Genomic DNA, 26,523 nt, shown 5'->3' with positions numbered 1-26,523 from the left:
AGGGGGACTATGATACATTTTCAAAAATAATTAATTTAAATATTTAAAAGGCAGAGCTTAATCAGTGAATTATTTAGCAAAATCGTATAAAAATTTCATTGACTGCAAAAATAGGAATTGATGAAAGTACTTTATGTTTCTCCATTCAGTTGAGGCTGTAGAATATTTGTTAGAAAGTTATTGCCTAGATTTGAATTAAAAAATATGAATGGAAAACTTCCCTTTATTATAATCCTAGAAAGTGGGATAGAACCAATTTTTTATAGTTTATTTTTTGATGGTTAGCCAAATAAGGCAGTTTTTTTAGATTCTTTCTTTTTTAATTAAGAAAAAACTTAACCTTAGTGTCTCTTTCAAAAGTTTAAACAAAATACAATGCTTTCTCAACTGCAGCAGGAATAAAACCAGCCTCATTCCATGTGATGCTTATTGAACTCCCGGTTCTTGCGGTTGTTTCTGTGCTGGAAGGACCCACCAACAAAGAAGAGATAAGTTATGGAAACACAAATCTTCAATCGGAATAGCCACGAACCTATGGCAAAACTTGAGGATTATGATTCTGTATTAGCTCAACACGTCTATGATAACCCAGACAACTGCATTTTGTTTGATAACGCCACCATTATTCCCCCCCCCCCATTAAAGATCTGACGTAGTTTTTTAAGTAAACAGTTGAAATCAAGAAGCATATGAACTAAAGAAGTCGGCCTTAGTAGAGATTAAACAAAAGTAACAAAAAATTCAACTTAAAGTAAGGAGCAACTTTAGAACTTGAAAGGAACAGAAATTATCCCATTAGGGGCTACCCCATCTTCAACCCTCGATATTTACACTAAAGTCTTAAAACTCTTTAAGAATACTTCTCGCTCAAATTCAGGGGCCCTCTTTTGAACAGTCTTTCTTAAAGAATTGTGACAAAAAGCAAACCGCCGTTTAGCACGAACTGTTTTATACTGAAGATCCTCTAAGCCCAGTCCATAATGAAAATACTAATTCCAATCTTACGTATTTTACACTAGAGTCTCTGATAACACCATGCCGAGGAAGTGATTAGTGTTCAATGTACCCTACAAAAAAGAGGCCCTTCCAAAAACGCCTTACATAAAATGAATTCTAAATTGAAAGTCTGAAGAGCCTTTAATCATCGTTTTTTTTATTCAGTTACCGTTGCTTAGAAAGGGTGTTTTTTGTATTAGAATTTATTTCTCAGGTTTGTCTGTTTATATTGTCAAACAGATTCTTGTTTTTATTTTGAAATTTTTATTCTTAATTCTGTATTGATTCGGTTGAACAGAAGTCTCGAATATAATATTTTGTATTTTATTTATCTTTTTTCACTAGCTATGATTATCCTTTTTTTTTTTCTTTGTTGCGATTTTTCGATTTGTCATGATGAGACAATGTTGTGTTAGAAATTAGTTGTGTTGTGAAACGAGTTACTTTAAGTTGGAAAATTTTGAATTCACTTATTTAAAAGAAATACTGAATTAACCTATTCAAAATTTGTTACCAAATTTACCTCTTTGAAAAAGATGAATTGTCATATAGCTAGTTCTATCCGCTGATAGTTAGTGTGTATCTTTTTCCCCTTTTTAAGGCATTTGGTATAAACCAAGTGACATATAGCGATCGCAAATTCTGTCGGTCTGTCTGTCTGTCGATCTGTCTGTCTGTCTGTCCCGGTTTTGCTACTTCAGGTACTTTTAGGCAAACTAGGACGATGAAACTTGGCAGGCGTATCAGGGACCGGACCAGATTAAATTAGAAATAGTCATTTTCCCGATTTGACCATCTGGGGGGGGGGGAGTGGGGGATCGGTTAATTCGGAAAAAATAGAAAAAATGAAGTATTTTTAACTTATGAACGGGTGGTGGGATCTTAATGAAATTTGATTTTTGGAAGGATATCGTGTCTCAGAGCTCTTATATTAAATCCCGACCAGATCCGGTGATATTGGGGGGAGTTGGAGGGGGGAACCTTAAATCTTGGAAAACGCTTAGAGTGGAGCGATTGGGATGAAACTTGGTGGGGAAAATAAGCAGAAGTCATAGATATGTGATTGACATAACTGGATCAGATCTGCTCTGTTTGGGGGAGTTGGGGGGGGGATAATTCTGAAAAACTAGAAAAAATGAGGTATTTTTAACTTACGAAGGAGTGATCAGATCTTAATGAAATTTAAAGTTTGGAAGGATATCGTGTCTCAGAACTCTTATTTTAAATCCCGACTGGATCCGGTTACATTGGGGGAATTGAGGGGGGGGGAACCTAAAATCTTGGAAAACGCTTAGAGTGGAGGGATCGGGATGAAACTTGGTGGGAAAAATAAGCAGAAGTTCTAGATACGTGATTGACATAACTGAAACGGATCCGCTTTCTTTGGGGGAGTTGGGGGGGTTAATTCTGAAAAAATAGAAAAATGAGGTATTTTTAACTTATGAAGGAGTGATCGGATCTTAATGAAATTTAAAGTTTGTAAGGATCGTGTCTCAGAGCTCTTATTTTAAATTCCGACTGGATCCGGTGACACTGGGGGAATTGAGGGGGGAACCTAAAATCTTAGAAAACGCCTAGAGTGGAGGGATTGGGATGAAACTTGGTGGTACGAAGGATTGATCGGATCTTAATGAAATTTGATGTTTGGAAGGATATCATGTCTCAGAGCTTTTATATTAAATTTCAACCTTATCTGATGAAGGGGATGTTGGGGGGGGGGAACCTAAACTCTTGGAAAATGCTTAGAGTGGAGGGATCGGGATGAAAATTGGTGAGAAAAATAAGCACAGGTCCTAGATACGGGATTGACATAACCGGAACGGATCTGCTCTCTTTGGGGGAGTTGGAGGGGGAGGTTAATTCTAAAAAAAATTGAAAAAAGGAGGTATTTTTAACTTGCGAAAGAGTGATCGTATCTTAATGAAATTTCATATTTAGAAGGACTTCGAAACTCAGATCTCTTATTTTTTTTTCCCCGACCGGGTCCAGTGTCATTAGGAAGGGGACTGAAAATCTTGGAAAACATTTAAAGCGGAGAGATAAGGATGAAACTTGGTGGAAAGAATAAGCACAAGTCCAAGATAGGTTACTGACATAACCGGACCGGATCTGCTCTCTTTGGTGGAGTTGGCGGGGGGGGGGTAATTTGGAGAAATTAGAAAAATGAGGTATTTGTAACTTACGAACGGGTGATCAGATCTTAATGAAATTTAATATCTAGAAGGGTCTTGTACTTTAAAACTCTCATTTTAAATCCCGACCAGATCCGGTGATATTGAAGGGAGTTGGAGGGGGAAGCCGGAATTCTTGGAAAACGTGAAATCGAGGTATCTTACGAATGGGTGATTGGATCTCAATGAAACTTGATATATAGAAGAATATTTTGTCTCAGATGCTCCATTTTCAAATCGAATCGGATCCGGGGACATAGAGGGTTGGAGGGGGGAACAGAAATCTTGGAAACGGAAATCTTGGAAAACGCTTAGAGTGGAGATATCGGGATAAAACTTGACGGGAAGAATAAGCACAAGTTATAGATACGAGATTGACATAATTGGTACGAATCCGTTCTCTTTGGGGGAGCTGGGAGATGTTAATTTGGAAAAGTTAGAAAAATAGAGGTATTTTTAACTTAAGAACGGGTGACCGTATCTTAATGAAATTTGATATTTAGAAGGAATTCATGTCTCAGAGCTCTTATTTCATATCCCAACCAGATGTTGACATTAGGGGAGCTGGAGGGGGAAACCAGAAATTTTGGAAAATGCTTATAAATGTCGTAGATACGTGACTGACGTAACCGGACTGGATCCGCTCCCTTTGGGAGAGTTAGATGGTGGGGTTCAGTGCTTTGGCGAGTTTGGTGCTTCTGGAAGTGCTAGGACCATGAAAATCGGTAGGCATGTCAGGGAGCTGTACAAATTGACTTGATAAAATCATTTTCCCCGATTCGAACATCTGGGGAGCTGAAGGGAGAGAAAAAATTAGAAAAATTGAAGTATTTTTGACTTGCAAGTGGGTGATCGGATCTTAATGAATTTTTTTATTTAGAAGGACCTCGTGACTCAGAGCTCTTATTTTAAATCCCGACCGGCATAAAACCTCTATTTTCCTTTTAAAGCAATCTGTTGATTCTTAGAATTTTGCTAGAGCTTATACCATATGAGCTCTTGGCTCTTCCGACCTCGTCACAAGTGCCATATGATCTCTTAGCTCTTGTTTTTAAGGCAAGTCTGGTCTTGCGCATTTGAGTTTGATTCAGAGACTCAAAATTTATTTATGTTGTGAGAGGAGTTACTTTAAATTGGAGAGCTTTTAAGTTTACTTGTTTAAATGAAGTGACAAATTTACCTATTCAAAAAAATCACCACAAATGTATATTAAAAAAAATATCAAATCCTCTATGTAGAAAAGACAAATTTTCCTATAGCAAGCTTTATCCGTTTCCTATAGCAAGCTTATCCGTTTAGTGAGTCTGTATCCATTTTAGTATATTATTTTTTTTTTCTTTTTAAGGTAAGTCCGGTCTTGAGCGCAGCATTTAAGTTGGATTCAGAGACTTCATCATGGATAATAGGTTTTCTTCTCAATAAAATCGAATCTAATCTACGAACCCAGCCTGCTGAACAGGAACTGGTTTCTGAAACAGTACAGCTTCTTATAGGACTGGTAAACACCAGAGAAAAGTAAGCCTAATTTGATACATTAATATCAGATACAATAGTCTTTATATTTTTATTTAGAAGTCTGTACCTTTAAAAGTGTCAAGTATAAATAGCTTCATATATTAATACTTATTAGATATTTAATATCTTAAATATTAACTACTAGAAAGCGCTTCGTATATTGTGTGGCTACTATCTTTGTTTGCCAGTTTTGGCACTTGTTATCCTTTCTGAGAGGCGAAGTTCAAGAGGGGATGGTTGGAGGGGTGGCAGACAAATTTTAGAATCCTTGCAATTGAATTGTATAAGATCTATTTAAATGATTCTTTAGTGTGGTTGTCATGCCCCCTTTACCCATAGCAAGTTCCTGGCTTTGATTTGTTTACATTTTAATTTAGCGGTTGGAGAAGGTTGAAAGGGGTTTAGCAAATGTTTTTTGCGGAGGGTGGTGTGCATGGCGGTAAAGTGTTATCGGAAAGAACTAAAAAATTGATAATTTAACACAAAAAGTTTATAAAATTCATAATAAAAATTATTTCCACAATATGGCTGGCCTCTTTTGTGAAATATATTTTTAAAACTTAGGGTACTTAGTATATTAGAAATGATTTGCCCTTTACCTCCGTTGTCGTGTATCCTGCAAATATGAAAAAATCAAACTTGAAGCAAATAAGGGGAGCAGTTTCTTGCTTTATGAAACAATACAGTTTGCACTATGAAAGACATATCGCCGAACCTTTGTTTCTTTTAATTATTCAGGTGATGGGACACAAACTTCGTCTTTTGCCTCGACTAGCCTTTTGTCATTATGAAAGACATATCGCCGAACCTTTGTTTCTTTTAATTATTCAGGTGATGGGACAAAAACTTCGTCTTTTGCCTCGACTAGCCTTTTGTCATTATGAAAGACATATCGCCGAACCTTTGTTTCTTTTAAATATTCAGGTGATGGGACAAAAACTTCGTCTTTTGCCTCGACTAGCCTTTTGTCATTATGAAAGACATATCGCCGAACCTTTGGTTCTTTTAATTATTCAGGTGATGGGACAAAAACTTCGTCTTTTGCCTCGACTAGCCTTTTGTCATTATGAAAGACATATCACCGAACCTTTGTTTCTTTTAATTATTCAGGTGATGGGACAAAAACTTCGTCTTTTGCCTCGACTAGCCTTTTGTCATTATGAAAGACATATCGCTGAACCTTTGTTTCTTTTAATTATTCAGGTGATGGGACAAAAACTTCGTCTTTTGCCTCGACTAGCCTTTTGTCATTATGAAAGACATATCGCCGAACCTTTGTTTCTTTTAATTATTCAGGTGATGGGACAAAAACTTCGTCTTTTGCCTCGACTAGCCTTTTGTCATTATGAAAGACATATCACCGAACCTTTGTTTCTTTTAATTATTCAGGTGATGGGACAAAAACTTCGTCTTTTTCCTCGACTAGTCTTTTGTCATTATGAAAGACATATCGCCGAACCTTTGTTTCTTTTAATTATTCAGGTGATGGGACAAAAACTTCGTCTTTTGCCTCGACTAGCCTTTTGTCATTATGAAAGACATATCACCAAACCTTTGTTTCTTTTAATTATTCAGGTGATGGGACAAAAACTTCGTCTTTTGCCTCGACTAGCCTTTTGTCATTATGAAAGACATATCGCCGAACCTTTGTTTCTTTTAATTATTCAGGTGATGGGACAAAAACCTCGTCTTTTGCCTCGACTAGCCTTTTGTCATTATGAAAGACATATCGCCGAACCTTTGTTTCTTTTAATTATTCAGGGGATGGGACAAAAACTTTGTCTTTTGCCTCGACTAGCCTTTTGTCATTATGAAAGACATATCGCCGAACCTTTGTTTCTTTTAATTATTCATGTAATGGGATAAAACTTCGTCTTTTGCCTCGGCTAGCCTTTTGTCATTATGAAAGGCATATCGCCGAACCTTTGTTTCTTTTAATTGTTCAGGTGATGGGACAAAAACTTCGTCTTTTGCCTTGGCTAGCCTTTTGTCATTATGAAAGACATATCGCTGAACCTTTGTTTCTTTTAATTGTTCAAGTGGTAGTACAAAAACTTCTTTTTCTTCCAACGATTTATCTAGTCCAGGCTATTGATTTTCAAAGGTATGGTAGGCATTGATGACCTTATCCATGTCAAATCCAAAACCTAATAATCATCCCTATCATTTTCAATTTGTTTGGTTCGTTTTACCTGACCTTACCCATGTCAAAATCTAAATCATAATAATGTTTACTATCATTTTCAATTTGTTCAGGTCGTTTTACCTCGGCTTGTATTTCTTCATTTTGAAATACATATCGCCAAACCTTTTTTTTCTTAACAAAGGTATGATTGGTATTGAAGAGCGTATGCTAATCAAAATCCCAAACCCAATCATCATCGCTATCATTATCAATTTCGACGCGTTTTGATTATCGCTGTCCAGGTTGATTTTCATTGACTCGCTCGCTTGTTTGGTGTCGCATTTTAACCGCGTGTGTCTTTGCTTTCCATTTTTGTGGCACATGGTATTAACCAAGTGACATATAGCAATCGCAAATTCTGTCGGTCTGTCTGTCTGTCTGTCTTACGGTCCCGGTTTTGTTACTTCAGGCACTTCCAGGTAAGCTAGGACGATGAAATTTGTCAGACGTATCAGGGACGAGACCAGATTAAATTATAAATAGTCGTTTTCCCGATTTGACCATATGGGGGGGGGGAGTGGGGGGCCGGTTAATTCGGAAAAAATAGAAAAAATGAAGTATTTTTACCTTTCGAACGGTTGATCAGATCTTAATGAAACTGGATGTTTGGAGGGATACCGTGTCTCAGAGCTCTTATTTTAAATCCAGACCGGATCTGGTGACATTGGGGGGGGGGGGGAGTTGGGAGCGGGAAACCTAAAATCTTGGAACATACTTAGAGTGGAGGGATCGGGATGAAACTTGGTGAGAAAAATAAGCACAAATCCTAGATACATAATTGACATAACAGGAACGGATCCGCTCTCTTTGGGGTAGTTGGGGGGGGGGGGTTAATTCTTAAAAATTAGAAAAAATGAGGTATTTTTAACTTACGAACGGGTGATCAGATCTCAGTGAAATTTGATATTTAGAAGGTACCGTGTCTCAAAGCTCTTATTTTAAATCCCAACCAGATCTGGTGACATTGGGGGGAGTTTTGGGGGGGATCTAAAATCATGGAAAACGCTTAGAGTGGAGGGATCGGGATTAAACTTGGTGGGAAAAATAAGCAGAAGTCTTAGATACGTGATTGACATAATTGGAACGGATCTGCTCTATTTGGGGGAATTGGGGGGAGGGTTAATACTGAAAAATTAGAAAAAATGACATATTTTTAACTTACGAAAGAGTGATTGGATCTTCATGAAACTTCATATTTAGAAGGACCTCGTAACTCAGATCTCTTATTTTAAATCTCAACCGGATCCAGCGTCATTGGGGGGGGGGGGGGATCGGAAATCTTAGAAAATACTTAAAGCGGAGAGATCAGGATGAAACTGGATGGGAAGAATAAAAACAAGTTTAAGATACGTGATTGACATAACCGGACCGGATCCCCTCTCTTTGGTGGAGTCTTTTGGAAAAATGAGGTATTTGTAACTTACGAACGGGTGATCAGATCTTAATGAAATTTGATATTTAGAAGCATCTTGTGCTTTAAAGCTCTTATCTTATAAACCAAATCCTGTGATATTGGGTGGAGTTGGAGGGGGAATCGGAAATCTTTGAAAACGTGAAAATTGGGGTATTTTTATCTTACGAATTGGTGATCGGATCTTAATGAAACTTGATATATAGCAGGATCTTATGTCTCAGATGCTCCATTTTCGACTCGAATTGGATCCTGGGACATAGGGGGTTGGAGGAGGGAAACAGAAATCTTGGAAAACGCTTAGAGTGGAGAGATCGGATGAAACTTGATGGGAAGAATAAACACAAGCTCTAGGTACGTGATTGACATAATTGGAACGGATCCGTTCTCTTTGGAGGAGCTGGGGGGGGGGGTGTTAATTTGGAAAAATTCGAAAAATTTAGGTATTTTTAACTTAAGAACGGGTGACCGGATCTTAATGAAATTTGATATTTAGAAGTAAATCATGTCCCAGAGCTCTTATTTTAAATCCTGACCAGATCTGTTGACATTGGGAGGAGTTGGAGGGGGAAATCGGAAATCTTGGAAAACGCTTAGAATGGAGGAATCGGGATGAAGCTTGGTGGTTAGAATAATGTCGTAGATACGTGATTGACGTAACCGTACTGGATTCGCTCTTTTTCGGGGAATTGGGGAGAGGGGTTCAGTGCTTTGGCGAGTTTGGTGCGTCTGGACGTGCTAGGACGATGAAAATTGGTAGGCGTGTCAGGGAGCTGTACAAATTGACTTGATAAAGTCGTTTTCCCAGATTCGACCATCTGGGGGGCTAAAGAGAGGGGAAAAATTAGAAAAAATGAGGTATTTATAACTTATGAGTTAGATCGGATCTTAATGAATTTTGATATTTAGAAGGACATCGTGACTCAGAGCTCTTATTTTAAATCCCAACCGGCCTTAAGCCTTTTTTCTTTTTAAATCAATCTATTGATTCTTAGGATTTTGTTAGAGCTCATACCATATGAGCTCTTGGCTCTTAGCTCTTTTGGCCTCGTTACAAGTGCCATATGAGCTCTTAGCTCATTTTATTTTTGACTTGCTCACATGCTCGGTGTTGCATGTCTTCTAACAGTATGTGTCTTTGCTCTTCATTTTTGTTTTTGACTTGGCCACATGCTCAGTGTTGCATGTCTCCTGACTGCGTGTTTCTTTTCTCTTCATTTTCATTTTTGACGTGCCGCCGCCTTTCTTCTAACTGCGTGTGTCTTCGCTCTTCGTTTTTGACTTGCTCACTTGCTCGGTGTTGCATGTCTTCTAACCGCGTGTGTCTTTGCCCTTCATTTCATTCTTGACATGGTCTAATTGTCGTTTTCGCATTCCTTCTAACCGTCCGTATCTTTGCCCTTCATTTTCATCTTTGACACGTTTTTGGATTTTGATTACTTCAGACTATTTAGCAATGGCTTTTGCTTTTGCTGCCCGTATTGATGTTCCCCAATTGGTGGTCCAGGTCGTCGATTTTCACATCTTATCACGTTTAATAGTTCAGGTGTTGGTTCCAAAGAACCATCATTTATAGTGACTACAACTGCAAATTTTCGTTTTTTTGGGCCTTCCAACAAGCATTATACTATGTAAATAATCGATGCGTTAGAAACTCAACAATCTCGAAATGACTATATGATGTACTAACATAGTACATGACATCATTTGAAAAAAAAAGCAAAATTAAGGTTCTTAACGAATTTTCTCAGACTTCTGGCCTATTTAGATTTTTTTTTTTTAAAGCGAGAATATCCCAAAATACTAATTCCCGAAAAAATATGAAACCGTTTCGAGACAAAAATAAATGAATACATATATTAATTCACCATTATTGCTCACTTATGAAGATAGTATATATATATAGATATATATATATATATATATATATATATATATATATATATATATATATATATATATATATATATATATATATATATATATATATATATATATATATTATATATATATATATATATATATATATATATATATATATATATATATATATATATTATATATATATATATATATATATATATATATATATATATATACATATATATATGTATATACTAGCTGTTGGTGTGGGGCTTCGTGCCACATCAACACCTAGTTGGTGGGGGTACTTCTTGCCAACCCCCCCCCCCCCCCCCCCCCCCCCCCCCCCCCCGCGCGTGTAAGTCGTTACGCGCCATATTAGCTACGCGCCATTGTAGTTGTGTTCCTGTGTCCCATCTCTGAATATAGATATATATATATATATATATATATATATATATATATATATATATATATATATATATATATATATATATATATATATATATATATATATATATATATATATATATATATATATATATATATATATATATATATATATATATATATATATGTTTTTAACTACGTAAAACTTGCGAATATACAATATTCTTCGCTGTCCCATTGTCTGTGCATATAAATAGATTGTCAGGTTTACCGACTCTTGAACATGCAACAAATAATTGTCCATGGGAAAAACAATCCGTATTCAGATCTATACTGCATTTTTCTAATGATTGCCTTTGAGCTTTGTTGATGGTGATTGCTAATCGAACATTCCCTGTGTCCCCGTCGACATTTATACATCCCCCCTGTGCCCCCGGCATCCCTGTTGTAGTTGTCCCTGTGTCCCGGTCGTCATTTATATTACCGGCTGTTTCTTCTGTCATTTTAAGATCTATACCAACAATTTCTCTTTGAAACACTTTCTTATATACTTATAATGACGTCATATACAAAGCCTTTGACGTCATATACAAACATACAAAGCCTTTGACGTCATATACAAAGCCTTTGACGTCATATACAAACATACAAAATACATGCATGACGTCATAATGCTCAATGTTTATAATGACGTAAGTCAACAAACAACTTATGTCGACAAACATGACGTCAGTCGACAAAAAACTTATTTTATATATATATATATATATATATATATATATATATATATATATATATATATATATATATATATATATATATATAGATATCTCGAGGTAAAAACTGATCACCGACCATAACGATTGCCACTTCGTCGATAGTTGGAGCATTGTATCTACGCACATGTTCACCAGTAGGCGTTTTGTCAGCGGAAATAACAATTTTATGCGTATCAGTAGGCATCAAATCGATTGCTGTTTTGAACAGGCGCACTAAATCATTATTTTCGTGGAAAAGAGGTTGTAACTGGGAAACGATAGTCCTTTCAACGTCGGGAAAATTTCGCAACGTGCATTCAATTCAGAATTTCTATCACTGATGAAGTACAGTTGTAAAAATTTATGATTCTCACCTGAGAATGATAGAATGGGCCCTGCTCTATGACAAATTTGCCCTTTTACTTTGAAAGTAGGCATAAATTGATCTTCATTTTCGATTTGGGCACCAAACGATATTTTCTGATGTTTGATCAAAAACGTTTAGATTCTGACGTAGTTCCAGTAAGCAAAGTCTTCAATGGCTCTGGTGGTGCATCCAGTTGAGGAAGTTTGACTTTTCCTGAGGCGCAACACATTCCCATTGTTTCATAATTAAATTTCAAGGCCTTGCAATAGGGACAAATTTTAGACATAGTCCCGATTTGAACACATCTACTCAAGCTATAATCATTGACTGGGCTGCACCTGAATGCCAGGCGATAATTTTCACGTTGCTCTTGTTATTCCTCGGCACGAGTCCTTTTGGCATTATCTCTTAAAGCCGCAAGCCTGTTTTCACGTTGCTCTTGTGATTCCTCGACACGCCTTTTTTTTTTACTTTCTCTTTCAGCAGCAAGTCTGGTTACGCGTTGCTCTGGTCATTCCTAGACACACCTTCTTTTTTTACTTTCTCTGTCAACTGCAAGTCTGGTTTCTCGTTGCTCTGGTAGTTCCTCGACACGCCTTCGTTGACGTAAATTGCACATTCCTAATCTGGCCCTTTCTCTTTGAACCGCAAGCCTGGTTTTGCTTTTTGGTAACATTCTATGTTTTTCAATGTTTTTCTATGCTGCTCAACAATTTATAATAAACCTCAAACTTTTGGTATCTGTTTCAAGGTTTTCGAATTACTTTAATCTATTGTCAAAATATATTGAAATATTTGTGCAATTCCCAGATTTTTTCATTTTAAACAATTTAATAAAATTGAAAGAGTCCCAATTTTTTATTTAAGAATTAACGACGCTTCTTGACTACTATGGTCCCTGCGTCGGCCCTGCAGCGCATTCCTGCTGCGTGATTCGATCTCTGGGTCCCTTATTACCAAGCTAAGGTCAAATCCACTGCGCCACCACAGGACGAAAGAGCCTTAATTTTTTTTTTTTGAATACTTATTATTCAAAAGTTTTTTCATTTTTTATTTTGTTTCTTTTTTATTTATTTTTTATTTTTTTATTTTTTCTTTCTTTTTCTTTAGTTTTCGTCTTTTTTCTTTAATTCTTTAATTTTTTTTTCTAAAAAAGGAAGTTATAAACCTCAAACTTTTGGGTATCTGTTTCAAGGTTTTCGAATTCTTTAATCTGTTGTCAAAATATATTGAAATATTTGTGCAATTCCCAGTTTTTTTCATTTTAAACAATTTAATAAAATTGAAAGAGTCCCAATTTTTTATTTAAGAATTAACGACGCTTCTTGACTACTATGGTCCCTGCGTCGGCCCTGCAGTGCATTCCTGCAGCGTGATTTGATCTCTGGTTCCCTTATTACCAAGCTAAGGTCAAATCCACTGCGCCACCACAGGACGAAAGAGCCTCAATTTTTTTTTGAATACTTATTATTCAAAAGTTTTTTCATTTTTTATTTTGTTTCTTTTTTATTTATTTTTATTTTTTTATTTTTTCTTTCTTTTTCTTTAGTTTTCGTCTTTTCTTTAATTCTTTAAATTTTTTTCGCGCCACCCCAACACCTAGTTGGTGGGGGCGCTTCGCGCCCCCCCCCCCAAGCCCCTCCGCGCGCGTAAGTCGTTACGCGCCATATTAGTTACGCGCCATTGTAGTTATGTCCCTGTGTACCACCTATGAATATAGATAGATTTATATATGTGTTTTAAACTATGTAAAACTTGCGAATATACAACATTCTTGGCTTTCCCATTGTCTGTGCATATACAAAGCCTTATGTACTAATAATGACGTCATATGCAAACGCTCTTTTTACAAACAAACAAACATGCATACACACAACTCGTTTTTATATAGATAGATAGATAGATAGATACAATACAAATTAACTGCGTAAAACTTGCGAATATACAACATTCTTCGCTGTCCAATTGTCGCTGCATATAAACATGCAACGTACAATTGTCCATGGGAAAAACAATCAGTATTAAGATCTATACCACATTTTTCTAATGATTGACCTTGAGCTTTGTTAATGGTGATTGCAAATGCTAATCGAATTGGAAATTGCAATCTTTTAAATTGAAAAGGCAGATCCGTTGGAATCATGGGAATGCGAGGAATAAGAACAGCCTCACCCTCAAAAGGCCTTGTCAAGATTGTGGCCTCTATTAGGTTTTCCATTGTTTTTTTTACGGCAAGTCGCGGGCCATTGCAAAGCTTTGGTGGGTTGATATGTCTTAAAAGTATTATTGGTACGCCTATTTTTAGTTGTAGCACGTGTGGTGGAAACCCTGAAAGATCCACGGAATTAAAAAATTCAGATGGATAATTAACCGCTTCATTTGGTTCCAAAACTGTGTCGACTGACTTGTAAAGGACTGCCTGGTCTCGAATCTTGGTCAAAACAATATTGTTGATTTCGTGGACGTCTATATTTTTGGGTGCAAGAATCGCTCTTTCACTTAGCCATTTATTATTTTTATAATTGTTTAGAATATTCGGAAATACTTTTTCAATCAATTCATTTATGGACGTCACTAAATTAAAGAAATCAGCAGGTAGTTGTATACTTCGTGAAATTGAGTCTACTGGGAGCTTTCCGTTTCCAATTGCCAGCAATTGATCTGAAAATGTTTGACCAGAGTCATCGTTTCGCAATCGGACACGCATATTTGTAGTTAATTTTAATGTTTTTACGTGTGCCCATAAATTAGAATTGTTCAGGCAAGCATTCATTTTGTCTGCAGGGGTTGATCTAGGTATTATAGGAATGTTTGCCTGAAATCTCCCGCAAGCGATATTAATGTACTGCCAAAGGGTTTCGACTTCCCTCGCAAATCTTTCAAGCATTGATCCAGAGCCTCGAGCGATTTTTAGTGTGCCATTGTGCACTTATCCCAAATAATAAGTTTGCATTGCTGCAATACTTTACCCATCCCAGATGATTTGGAAATATTGCACGTGGGAGTTTCTGTAGAATGCAAATTCAGAGGCAATTTCAAAGCGGAATGAGCAGTTCTTCCACCAGGCAGCAATGTTGCGGCTATTCCGGACGACGCAATTGCCCACGCTATATCATTTTTTGATCGAATTGATGCCAGAATCAGTTTTATCACAAACGTTTTACCAGTACCTCCTGGCGCATCCAAAAAGAAAATTTCTCCAACGTTGTTATCGACACAATGCATTATCGTATCATAAATGTTTTTTTGTTCTGACGTTAACTTGGATATGTTATTTTGTACATACGACAATAGATCACTCGTACTGTAACTTTGTTCACGATCCAATTCTACACATGTCGAAACAGCAGCGATACGGTTAGGTGAAGGCATTCCCAAATCCTGAAGAGGTTTGTTTGCCATACGTACGCACAAATCTTCTATAATAACTAAAGTGTAGTTATAAATTTCTGATGTAAAATCAAAAGTCATATCTGACGTCTCTAACTGTTTTCGATGGAGTATATCTTCGGACATTTTTGACTTATATTTTTCCCATAACTCTGTAGGAGCTGATGGAGAGCAAGTTGTTAAAATGATGTCAAACAATGCACGAATTTCACTTGGAGTTGACGTTTCGCACGCGTCATTGATGCAGTCATCCCAGTGTTGGTCATTCTCCAATAAATTCAGAGCTTGGCATGCACTACGGTAAGTGTCATGTATAGTACCGTTTACAGTTCTCAAATACTCAAAGGATGTCGGACCGGGTACATTCACCAAAAGCAGGCGTAGAAAGAAGCATTCATGTTGATTGGGGTGAACGGTGTAGAGTCTTCCTATCGTGGTATCTTTGAAGATGGTAGGTTGGCCGTTGACTGACTTACCCTGTTTTTGACGTTCAAATACTTTATTTTTAGTATTCCACGTGTAATACGAAGGCACTTCAGTATACAGCAGTTTTTTTGCAAAAGAATCATTTTTGCAAAGCGAAAAGAAAGCGGTTAACTTTGTATCCGGTGGATTCAGGGCTCTTTGTTGCACGTTGGTTTCCGAGAAATAAACACGTTGACCATTCTGTAAATGTACCGCTAAGTGAACAACAGCTGGACTACGTTCATGTATCGGAAATGAAAGAATTCGCCAAACAGCTTCATTACTGCTTATGTATCTTCCAGCCTGATATTGTACGATTTCGTCGATATCTTTGATTTCGGGCTGCAAGCCAAAAACCGCCATGTCACTGCCTTTGTTGACGTATTTACATATGTATTTGATTGCCTTTACGGAGTTACAGTATTCAACGTTTATGTGTGCATTAAATGTTTTTGATAATAATGGGGAATATGGAGCAACCCACTGGTTATTTACTTCGATAGTGGTACCGTTACGCTTCTTTATTATTGATGTTTTACCGCCATCTTCAGTCGATCTTCTTCTATATTGTGGGTAACCATCATTGCCAGTAATTGTGTTGGATACTAAAAGTCGAGGATATTGCTTTGTGCACCTTCCTTTGGCCATGCATGGTGAATTTTCATTCAGTGCACCGCAAGGTCCATGTATCATATTTTTTACAATAATATCATGTAACCCCTTATCGACATTTTCATCAGGTATTTCAGCGGAAATCACATCATCAATTTCGTTCGAAGTAATTTTTTTATGTAGCCAGATTAGTATATGTGCGTGTGGCAAACCTCGTTTTTGCCATTCCACTGAGTACATCCAGCATCACACTGACCCAAACACTTCAAGTTTTACTATGTAGTTTATCAGTGATTTCAACTTTTGCCGGAAGACACGGGTCGTAATGTCATGTCTATGAACCGCCGATTGTCCTTGAAGTAAAAGCTGCTGTATCTCGTCCCAAGATTGATTACATGTAAATGTAATAAATAAATCTGGACGACCATAGAGACGAACATACGCAATAGCATCTTGAGCATATTCATGCATATGACGGGTACTGCCAGCATATGACGAAGGTAAAATTGTTAATCTTCCAACGTTTGTTGTATTACCGTCATTTACAACTGCATCCCGCAAATGAATGTATTGTTCAGAGCAGAGCTTGGTCTGATTCAGGCGGATATATAGCAGACGTTCTGATTCAATTTTAGCATACATATGAACGACGTATTGGTGAAACAATGGACGGCATTTTAAAATATAATTTTCTTCATCCTGCCGAATCATTAGTCTATAGGAATAATAATGCATTGCACTGCATTTCTTATTCATTTCTTTGTTAGTGGCTGGATTCATCAATTTAATATTAAAGTGATAGTCGTCGGCTCCATCCCAAAAAATGATAGGATACTGTAGGGCATCGTAGCATCGATGAGTTTCAGCAATTCTTAACAACTGAGCGTTTTGCTTATGAAGAATAATATCTCGAGGTAAAAACTGATCACCGACCATAACGATTGCCACTTCGTCGATAGTTGGAGCATTGTATCTACGCACATGTTGGCCAGGAGGCGTTTTGTCAGCGGAAATAACAATTTTATGCGTATCAGTAGGCATCAAATCGATGGCTGTTTTGAACAGACGCACTAAATTATTATTTTCGTGGAAAAGATGTTGCAATTGGGAAACGATTGTCCTTTGAACGTTGGGAGAAATTTCGCAACGTGCATTCAATTCAGAATTTCTATCACTGATGAAGTACAATTGTAAAAATTTATGATTCTGGCCTGAGAATGGTAGAAGGGACCCTGCTCTATGATAAATTTGCCCTTTTACTTTGAAAGTAGACATAAATTGATCTGGATTTTCGATTTGGGCTCCAAACGACGTCATTTGGAAACATTTAGTTATATTTTCTGATTTGTGATAAAAAACGCTTAGATTCTGACGTAGTTCCAGTAAGAAAAGTCTTCAATGGCTCTGGTGGTGCAGCCAATAGAGGAAGTTTAACTTTTCCTGAGGCGCAACACATTCCCATTGTTTCACCATTGAATTTCAAGGCCTTGCAATAGGGACAAATTTTAGACATAGTCCCGATTTGAACACATCTACTCAAGCTATAATCATCGACTGGGCTGTACCTGAATGTCAGGCGATAACTTTCAGGTTGCTCGGATTCCTCGGCACGCTTTCTTTTCTTACTTTCTCTATCAGCAGCAAGCCTGATTTCTTGCTGTTCTTTTCTCTTTTAGCAGCAATTCTGGTTTCATGTTGCTCTGGTAGTTCCTTGGCATGCCTTCTTTTTTCACTTTCTCTTTTAGCAGCAAGTCTGGTTTCATGTTGCTCTGGTAGTTCCTCGGCACGCCTTCTTTTTTCACTTTCTCTTTTAGCAGCAAGTCTCGTTTCGCGCTGCTCTGGTAGTTCCTCGGCACGCTTTCTGTTCTTTCCTTCTCTATCAGCCTCAAGCCTGTTTTCTTGCTGTTCTTTTGATTCCTCGGCACGCTTTCTTTTCTTACTTTCTCTATCAGCAGCAAGTTTTTTGGCATAGACTCTTTGAGCATCTTCCTCGGCTGTTGCCATTGTAAGTTCATCAGTCATTTTACAGTTAAACATTAATAGATTTCTCCGTGAACGCATTTCTTAAATACCTTTAATGACGTCACCGTCATAACAAAATGACGACAACTAACTTCATGACGTCAGTCAACACACAAACATGACGTCACCCGACAGACCCACACACACACAGACAACTTATTTTTATATCAATAGATAGATATATATATATTATATATATATACTAGCTGTTGGGGTGGCGCTTCGCGCCACCCCAACACCTAGTTGGTGGGGCGCTTCACGCCCCCCCAAGCCCCCCTGCTCGCGTAAGTCGTTACGCGCCATATTAGTTACGCGCCATTGTAGTTGTGTCCCTGTGTCCCACCTGTGAATAGAGATAGATATAAATATATGTTTTTAACTGCGTAAAACATGCGAATATACAACATTCTTCGCTGTCCCATTGTCTGTGCATATAAATATATTGTCAGGTTTACTGACTCTTGAACATGCAACATATAATTGTCCATGGGAAAAACAATCCGTATTCAGATCTATACCTCATTATTCTAATGATGTGTCCCTGTGTCCCGGTCGTCATTTATATTCCCTGTGTCCCGGTCGTCACTTGTGTCCCGGTGTCCCAGTTTGTAATTTCTCTTTGAGTGTCGCGGTCGTCATTTATATTCCCTGTGTCCCGGTGTCCCGGTCGTCATTTGTGTCCCGGTGTCCCGGTCTGTAATTTCTATTCGAACAATCCCTGTGTCCCGGTCGTCATTTATATATCCCGCCTGTGCCCCCGGCGTCCCCGTTGTAGTTGTGTCCCTGTGTCCCGGTCGTCATTTATATTCCCTGTGTCCCGGTCGTGATTTGTGTCCGGGTGTCCCAGTCTGTAATTTCTCTTTGAGGTTCCCGGTCGTCACTTATATTCCCTCTGTCTCGGTCGTCATTTGTGTCCCGGTCTGTAATTTCTCTTTGAGTGTTTTTTCTTTTTAGTTTTTTTTTTAGTTTTTTACCTTTTTTCTTTTTTCAGTTTTCTTTTTCTTCTTTATTTTTCAGCGTCACTATGAAGTACATATCGACGAACCTTTGTTTTTTTAACTTAAATCTGGTAGGCATTGATGACCTTATCCAAGTCAAAATCCCAAACCCAATCATCATCGCTATCATTTTCAGTTTTGATATGTTTTGACTCTCGCTGTCCAGATGGATTTTCATCTAACTGCGCGGTTTTGCGTTCTTTAGCCGCAAGCCTGTTTTCTTGCTGTTCTTGTGATTCCCCGGCACGCTTTCTTTTCTTACTTTCTCTATCAGCAGCAAGTTTTTTGGCATAAACTCTTTGAGCAGCTTCCTCGGCTGTTGCCATTGTAGGTTCTTCAGTCATTTTACAATTAAACATTTTTCCGTGAACAAATGTCTTAAATACCGTTAATGACGTCGCCGTCATAGCAAAAATGACGACAACTAACTTCATGACGTCAGTCGACACAAAAACATGACGTCACCTGACAGACAGACAGACACACAGACAGACAACTTATTTTTATATATATAGATATATTATATATATATATTATATATATAAAGATAAGTTGTATGTGTTTGTGTGTGTGTCGAGTGACGTCATGTTTGTTTGTCGACTGACGTCATGTTTGTTGACTGACGTCATGTTTGTTAACTGATGAAATTACATACTGGGACACCAGGACACAAATGACGACCGGGACACAGGGAATATAAATGACGACCGGGAACCTCAAAGAGAAATTACAGACTGGGACACCCGGACACAAATCACGACCGGGACACAGGGAATATAAATGACGACCGGGACACAGGGACACAACTACAACGGGGACGCCGGGGGCACAGGCGGGATATATAAATGACGACCGGGACACAGGGATTGTTCGAATAGAAATTACAGACCGGGACACCGGGACACAAATGACGACCGGGACACCGGGACACAGGGAATATAAATGACGACCGGGACACCCAAAGAGAAATTACAAACTGGGACACCGGGACACAATTGACGACCGGGACACAGGGAATATAAATGACGACCGGGACACAGGGATATATCATTAGAATAATGGGGTATAGATCTGAATACGGATTGTTTTTCCCATGGACAATTATATGTTGCATGTTCAAGAGTCAGTAAACCTGACAATCTATTTATATGCACAGACAATGGGACAGCGAAGAATGTTGTATATTCGCATGTTTTACGTAGGTAAAAACACATATATATACTTATATATATATATATATATATATATATATATATATATATATATATATATATATATATATATATATATATATATATATATATATATATATATCTATCTATTCACAGGTGGGACACAGGGACACAACTACAATGGCGCATAACTAATATGGCACGTAACGACTTACGCGTGCGGGGGGGCTTGGGGGGGGGGCGAAGCGCCCCACCAACTAGGTGTTGGGGTGGCGCCAAGCGCCCCACCAACTAGGTGTTGGGGTGGCACGAAGCGCCACTCTAACAGCTAGTATATATATATATATATATATATATATATATATATATATATATATATATATATATATATATATATATATATATATATATATATACATATATATATATATATATATATATATATATATATATATATATATATATATATATATATATACATATATATATATATATATATATATATATATATATATATATATATATATATATATATATATACATATATATATATATATATATATATATATATATATATATATATATATATATATATATATATATATATATATATATATATATATATATATATATATATATATATATATATATATATATATATATATATATATATATATATATATATATATATATATATATATATATATTTATATATATATATATATATATATATATATATATATACTATTTAAATATAATATATTTTCAGGCAACAAATGGTAGTAAGAAGTGGTGCGTTTTGGAGTTTAGTTCGCCTCCATTCTGGATCAGAAATAAGTCAGTTATCAAGTTCTTCACGGAAACGCTTCTTTGAAGGGCTGACCTTGGCTGGAGCAGGTCATAAGGAGAGGCAAGATGGCGAAGAGAATGCCGAGGAATACTATATAAGACAGGTAAACCAATTCCTCGCGACGTCATGGTGTCAAAAAACGTAATTCACTATTAACATTTACGTTTTAGAGGCTGTGACGTATTTGGGGGGAATTTCGACCCCTCTCGCTCCGAATGTATCTCAGTCACATGAACTACAGAGTACAACCGTAACCGCACTGGCAGACGGTTTTCTTTTTTCAGTAGGAAGACCAAACACCCTTAAATTAGGAACAACCCCCTTAAATTAATAGAGATGGTGTTTATCATAACGTGAGGCATTAAGACTATGAGAACGCTGGTAACGTTATACAAGACAGGTAAGATCGTTCGTCGTAGTGTCAAACTGCAAAAAGAGAATAAAGAGCTATTGCAGATTTACATTTCAGTTACAGTAGATTGCCTGGGAACACCCCCTCCCCCCAGTTTATATCACGCATAGGTAACAGACCTTGCCTTTGCAACCGGGTTAGCGGGCTATTTTTTCTTTTCTTGGCTGGGGAACCCTACTGAAAACAACTTGAAATTAAAATAAATTGCTTTGTCGTAAGGAGAAGCAAGGCGGAGAAGGAAATGCTGAGGAAGATTATATGAGATTGATAAAACTGTTTGTTGCTACATCAGTGTGCAAAAAAGGCTAGTATGCTATTGATATTTACGTTTCAGTGACCGCTGTGTGCTAGGGGGAAGAGTCCAGCCCCCCCCCCCCCCCCCTCATCACAAATTTATGTTATCCAATATAGACTACTCAAACCTTCGTTCAATAACCCCCACCCTAAAAATAAACCAAAAGAAAATGTGTAATAATGCTGGCAGGCTGTTTTTCTCTGTCGTTACGGAATCTTCAGTGGGACTAACCTTAAAATGGAAGAAAAGTCATTATAAAGATGAGACTATTAGGGGCAAGGGGCTATGGTGTACGTTCTTTCATTCTCTGAGGGTATAGTGGTATGATAATGGCTATGGTGAGGGCATAGGGGTAGGATATGGTTCGTCCGAACCATACGGAAAATATTTCGATATTTTGTTGTTAGGGCTCTGAAACTTCTCAAAACTATTAAAAAGAGGCAAATTATTTGAAAACTATTATAAAATAGAACAATTCCGAAACAATGTCCTGTGGTGGCGCAGTGGATTTGACTTTAGCTTGGTAATACGGGACCCAAAGATCGAATCACGCTGCAGGAATGCACTGCAGGGCCGACGCAGGGACCTTAGTAGTCAAGAAGCGTCGTTAATTCTTAAATAATTCCGAAACAATGGGTAGGAGCCTCCTGATTCCTGGGCCCTCAAAAGAGGGGATGAATACCCGAGCCTCGAGGCTAATAAAAAAAACAAAGACAAAATTAAATATACTGTTTGTTGTTTGGTTAAAAGAGTATCGGAAAACAAGAAGAGTATAAGATATTACAAGTAAGCTTTGGAAAATGACAAAAAATTGAAGACAAAAACTGGAAAGTGACAAAATGATAAAATATAAATTCACCTCCTTCTCTAAAGCTTTCTTGTCTCGTGCCTCCCCGTCACTGTTGCTTAGCCGTCACCGTGCGTTACTGTTGCCTAACCGTCAAGACAGGCACGAAGGCACACATCTCATTCCAATTATCTTAAGGCTGATACGACGAGAACAGAGTATTTGAAGAACAGCTCCATTTGACGTTTAACTTCGATCTTTATGGGGACGTTATCCCTAAAAGTTTCTTTCTCGACTCCGTTAAAAGAAGGTTCGGTAGTCATCAAAGAACCTTGTGAATGAACAGTGTAAAAGATTAGCAGCAGATCAGATATTTAAATGTACCTTCGCCGCGAATTTAAGAATAAAAAAATGAAAAAATATATTCAGCGCAGTATAAATGAAAGCAAAATAATAATTGCAATAAATTTCCATATCATATTCCTTCTTTCCTTCTAGTTCAATTCCTTCTTTTCTCTTTAGGTTCCTAAATCCCTTCAAGAAAGGTTTTCTGAGATCCTAAGAGTAGGAAATTTTGATCGTCTTGTTCACGAAGAGGCTGTCCGCAGCGGAATTGTCCTGACTCTCGAATCTTTGGCGGGTAATGTTTTTTTTCAGTTGACTATTTTTGATGTTTATTACACATTCTTGTGCAATATCTAGTGCAGGATTTGCCTCTTGTAATTGCTGTATATAATATTATTGAATATTGTTTATAATATTACTGGTTTTTATAATTATAATTTAGATATTGTTTATTTTGTAATTATTTACATGAATATATACTATGAGCTAACGATAATTTATATATATATATATATATATATATATATATATATATATATGTATATATATATATATATATATATATATATATATAATTTGTGATTTTGTTTTATAATACCATGCGTAATAATTTAGAAAACATTGTGCTAGAATTGAAAAACAACTCTGAGCATAAGCGAATCTCTCCATGTTGAATGAACAATGTCGCTAAACGAATCTCACAACTAGAGTTAGTTGATACAAAAAGTATCGGGTATTGACGCTCGATACGATGTTCACAACATTGTTATCAACATATCGACCATATTTAATTGGATTATCGAATATATATTGGTCATATACGCTCGATGTGAAGTTGACAACATGATATTTAATGGGAAAATTCGTTTGTTCAAGTCAATTCTTAACATGGATTTTTATGGCACTTGGTATTAACCGATTGACATATAGCGATCCCAAATTCTGTCGGTCTATCGGTCTGTCTGTCTTTCAGTCCCGGTTTTGCTAGTTTAGGCACTTCCAGATAAGCTAGGACGATGAAATTTGGCGGGCGTATCAGGACCAGACCAGATTAAGTTAGGAATATTCGTTTCCTCGATTCGACCATCTGGGAAGGGGGGGGGGTGAGGTGACGATTAATTTGGAAAAATTAGAGAAAATGAATTATTTTTAACTTAAGAACGGGTGATTGAACCTTAATGAAATTTGATATTTAGAAGGATATCGTGTCTCAGAGCTCTTATTTTAAATCCCGACCGGATCTGGTGACGTTGGGGGAGTTGGAAGGGGAAACCTAAAATCTTGGAAAACGCTTAGAGTGGAGGAATCGGGATGAAACTTGGTTGAAAAACTAAGCACAAGTCCTAGATACATGATTGACATAACCGGAACGGATCCGCTCTCTTTGGGGGAGTTTGGGGGAGGGTTAATCCTGAAAAATTAGAAAAAATGAGGTATTTTTAACTTACGAAGGAGTGATTAGATCTTAATGAAATTTCATATTTAGAAAGACCTCGTAACTCAGATATCTTATTTTAAATTCCGACCGGATCCAGTGTCATAGGGGGAGTTGGGGGGGGGGACTCTTAGAAAACGCTTAAAGTGGAAAGATCAAGCTGAAACTTGGTGGGAAGAATAAACACAAGTCCAAGATACGTGACTGACATAACCGGACCGGATTCACTTTATTTGGGGGAGTTGGGGGGGGGGGTTGCAATTTGGAAAAATTAAATATTTTTAATTTACGAACAGGTGATCAGACCTGAATGAAATTTGATATTTAGAAGGATCTTGTGCTTCAGAGCTCTCATTTTAAATTTCGACCAGTTCTGGCGACATTGGGGGGAGTTTGAGGGGGAAACCGGAAATCTCCGAAAACGTGAAAATTGAAGTATCTTTATCTTACGAATGGGTGATCAGGTCTTAATGAAACTTGATATATAGAAAGGTTTTATGACTCAGATGCTCCATTTTCACTTCGAATCGGATCCAGGGACATAGGGGGTCGGAGGGGGGAAGCAGAAATCGATCCGAATCTGATCCAGGACAGGGGGGGGGTCGCTATTTAAATCTTGGAAAACGCTTAGAGTGGAGATATCGGGATAAAATTTGATGGGAAGAATAAGCACAAGTTCTAGATATGTGATTGACATAATTGGAACGGATCCGATCTCTTGGGGGGAGTTGGGGGTGTTAATTCGGAAAAATTCGAAAAATTGAGGTATTTTTAACTTAAGAACGGGTGACCAGATCTTAATGAAATTTGATATTTAGAAGGAACTCGTGTCTCAGAGCTCTTATTTTAAATCCCGACCAGATCTGGTGACATTGGGGGAGTTTGAGCGGGAAACTGGAAATCTTAGAAAGCGCTTAGAAAGGAGAGATCGGGATGAAACTTGGTGGGTAGAACAATCAAATCTCGTAGATACGTGATTGACGTAACCGGACTGGATTCACTCTCTTTGGGGGAGTTAGGGGGGGTCCAGTGCTTTGGCGAGTTTGGTGCTTCTGGATGTGCTAGGACGATGAAGGACACGCCTTCATCGTGCTAGGACACGCCTAGCACGCCTAGGACGTGCTAGGCGTGTCAGAGACCTGCACAAATTGACTTGATAAAAAAATTTTCCCCGATTTGACCATCTGGGAGGCTGAAAGGGGAGGAAAAACCAGGAAAAATGAGGGATTTTTAGCTTACGATTGGGTGATTGGATCTTAATGAATTTTGATATTTAAAAGGACCTTTTGTCTCAAAGTTCTTATTGTAAATCCCGACCGGCATTAATCCTCTGATTTTCCTTTTAAAGAGGTCTATTGATTCTTAGAATTTTGCTAGAGCTCATACCATATGAGCTCTTGGCTCTTCCGACTTCGTCACAAGTGCCATATGAGCTCTTAGCTCTTGTCATGATTTTATTTTAAATGATTGTTTTTAGGATTTCTTGTCTTTTGCTATTTAAAAATACTTATTGTGGATAAAATATCAGTTTTTCAAAGCTCTTACTTAATTGTTTTGCTTTGTTGCCATCTGAAAAAGGAAGTAAAAAAATAGGAAGAAAAAAAAGAAAAAGACACTGCCAGGGAATGGATAGTAACGAAAGAGAATGACCATTTGCTTTTGAAGTCTTGCTTAAAATTTCTGAGGCGTTTTGCAAAAAGGACATAAGTCCACTTTTTACGGGAGAGGGACATTTTTTTTTCATAAGTAAGAATTTAAAAAACTTGAAACTTTAAAGACTGATTCCTAGTTAACTTTTTGATTGTGATTCGCTGGAAATTTCTGTATCGCTGAATTGTTTGTTACTTAAGAGATAAGGGACTTGCTCCCTTTTTGCGGGACGACAATCTCAAAATTTCAAATTTTGTCATTTCTAAAAATGGGTTGAAGTCCTCTTCAGCTCTAATTGTTTCACTTGCAGTTCATCAATTCAATGTATAAAACGAATCAAATCTATCAAAGTACGAGCATTCTTCTTTGAGAATTTCAGCTTCGTCTGGGATATATCTGAGAATCGCCTTGTAATACCAAAGATTCCTGTAAAA

At 37.3% G+C, this 26,523-nt stretch overlaps 1 protein-coding gene across 1 annotated transcript in view; it reads left to right on the top strand.

Moving 5' to 3' along the window:
- Window positions 1-26,523, top strand: part of LOC136043902 (exportin-4-like) — a 160,769-nt gene that overhangs the window by 99,627 nt on the left and 34,619 nt on the right. The window contains exons 14-16 of the mRNA XM_065728931.1: window positions 4,513-4,682; window positions 21,085-21,268; window positions 23,182-23,299. Coding sequence (XP_065585003.1) covers window positions 4,513-4,682; window positions 21,085-21,268; window positions 23,182-23,299 — 472 coding nt within the window. The remainder of the gene's footprint in view (window positions 1-4,512; window positions 4,683-21,084; window positions 21,269-23,181; window positions 23,300-26,523) is intronic.

Source organism: Artemia franciscana, chromosome 2 (assembly GCF_032884065.1).
Source record: "Artemia franciscana chromosome 2, ASM3288406v1, whole genome shotgun sequence".
NCBI lineage: Eukaryota > Metazoa > Arthropoda > Branchiopoda > Anostraca > Artemiidae > Artemia > Artemia franciscana.
Note: the sequence above shows the minus strand (reverse complement) of the source record. Positions and strands in the feature narration are given on the sequence as shown.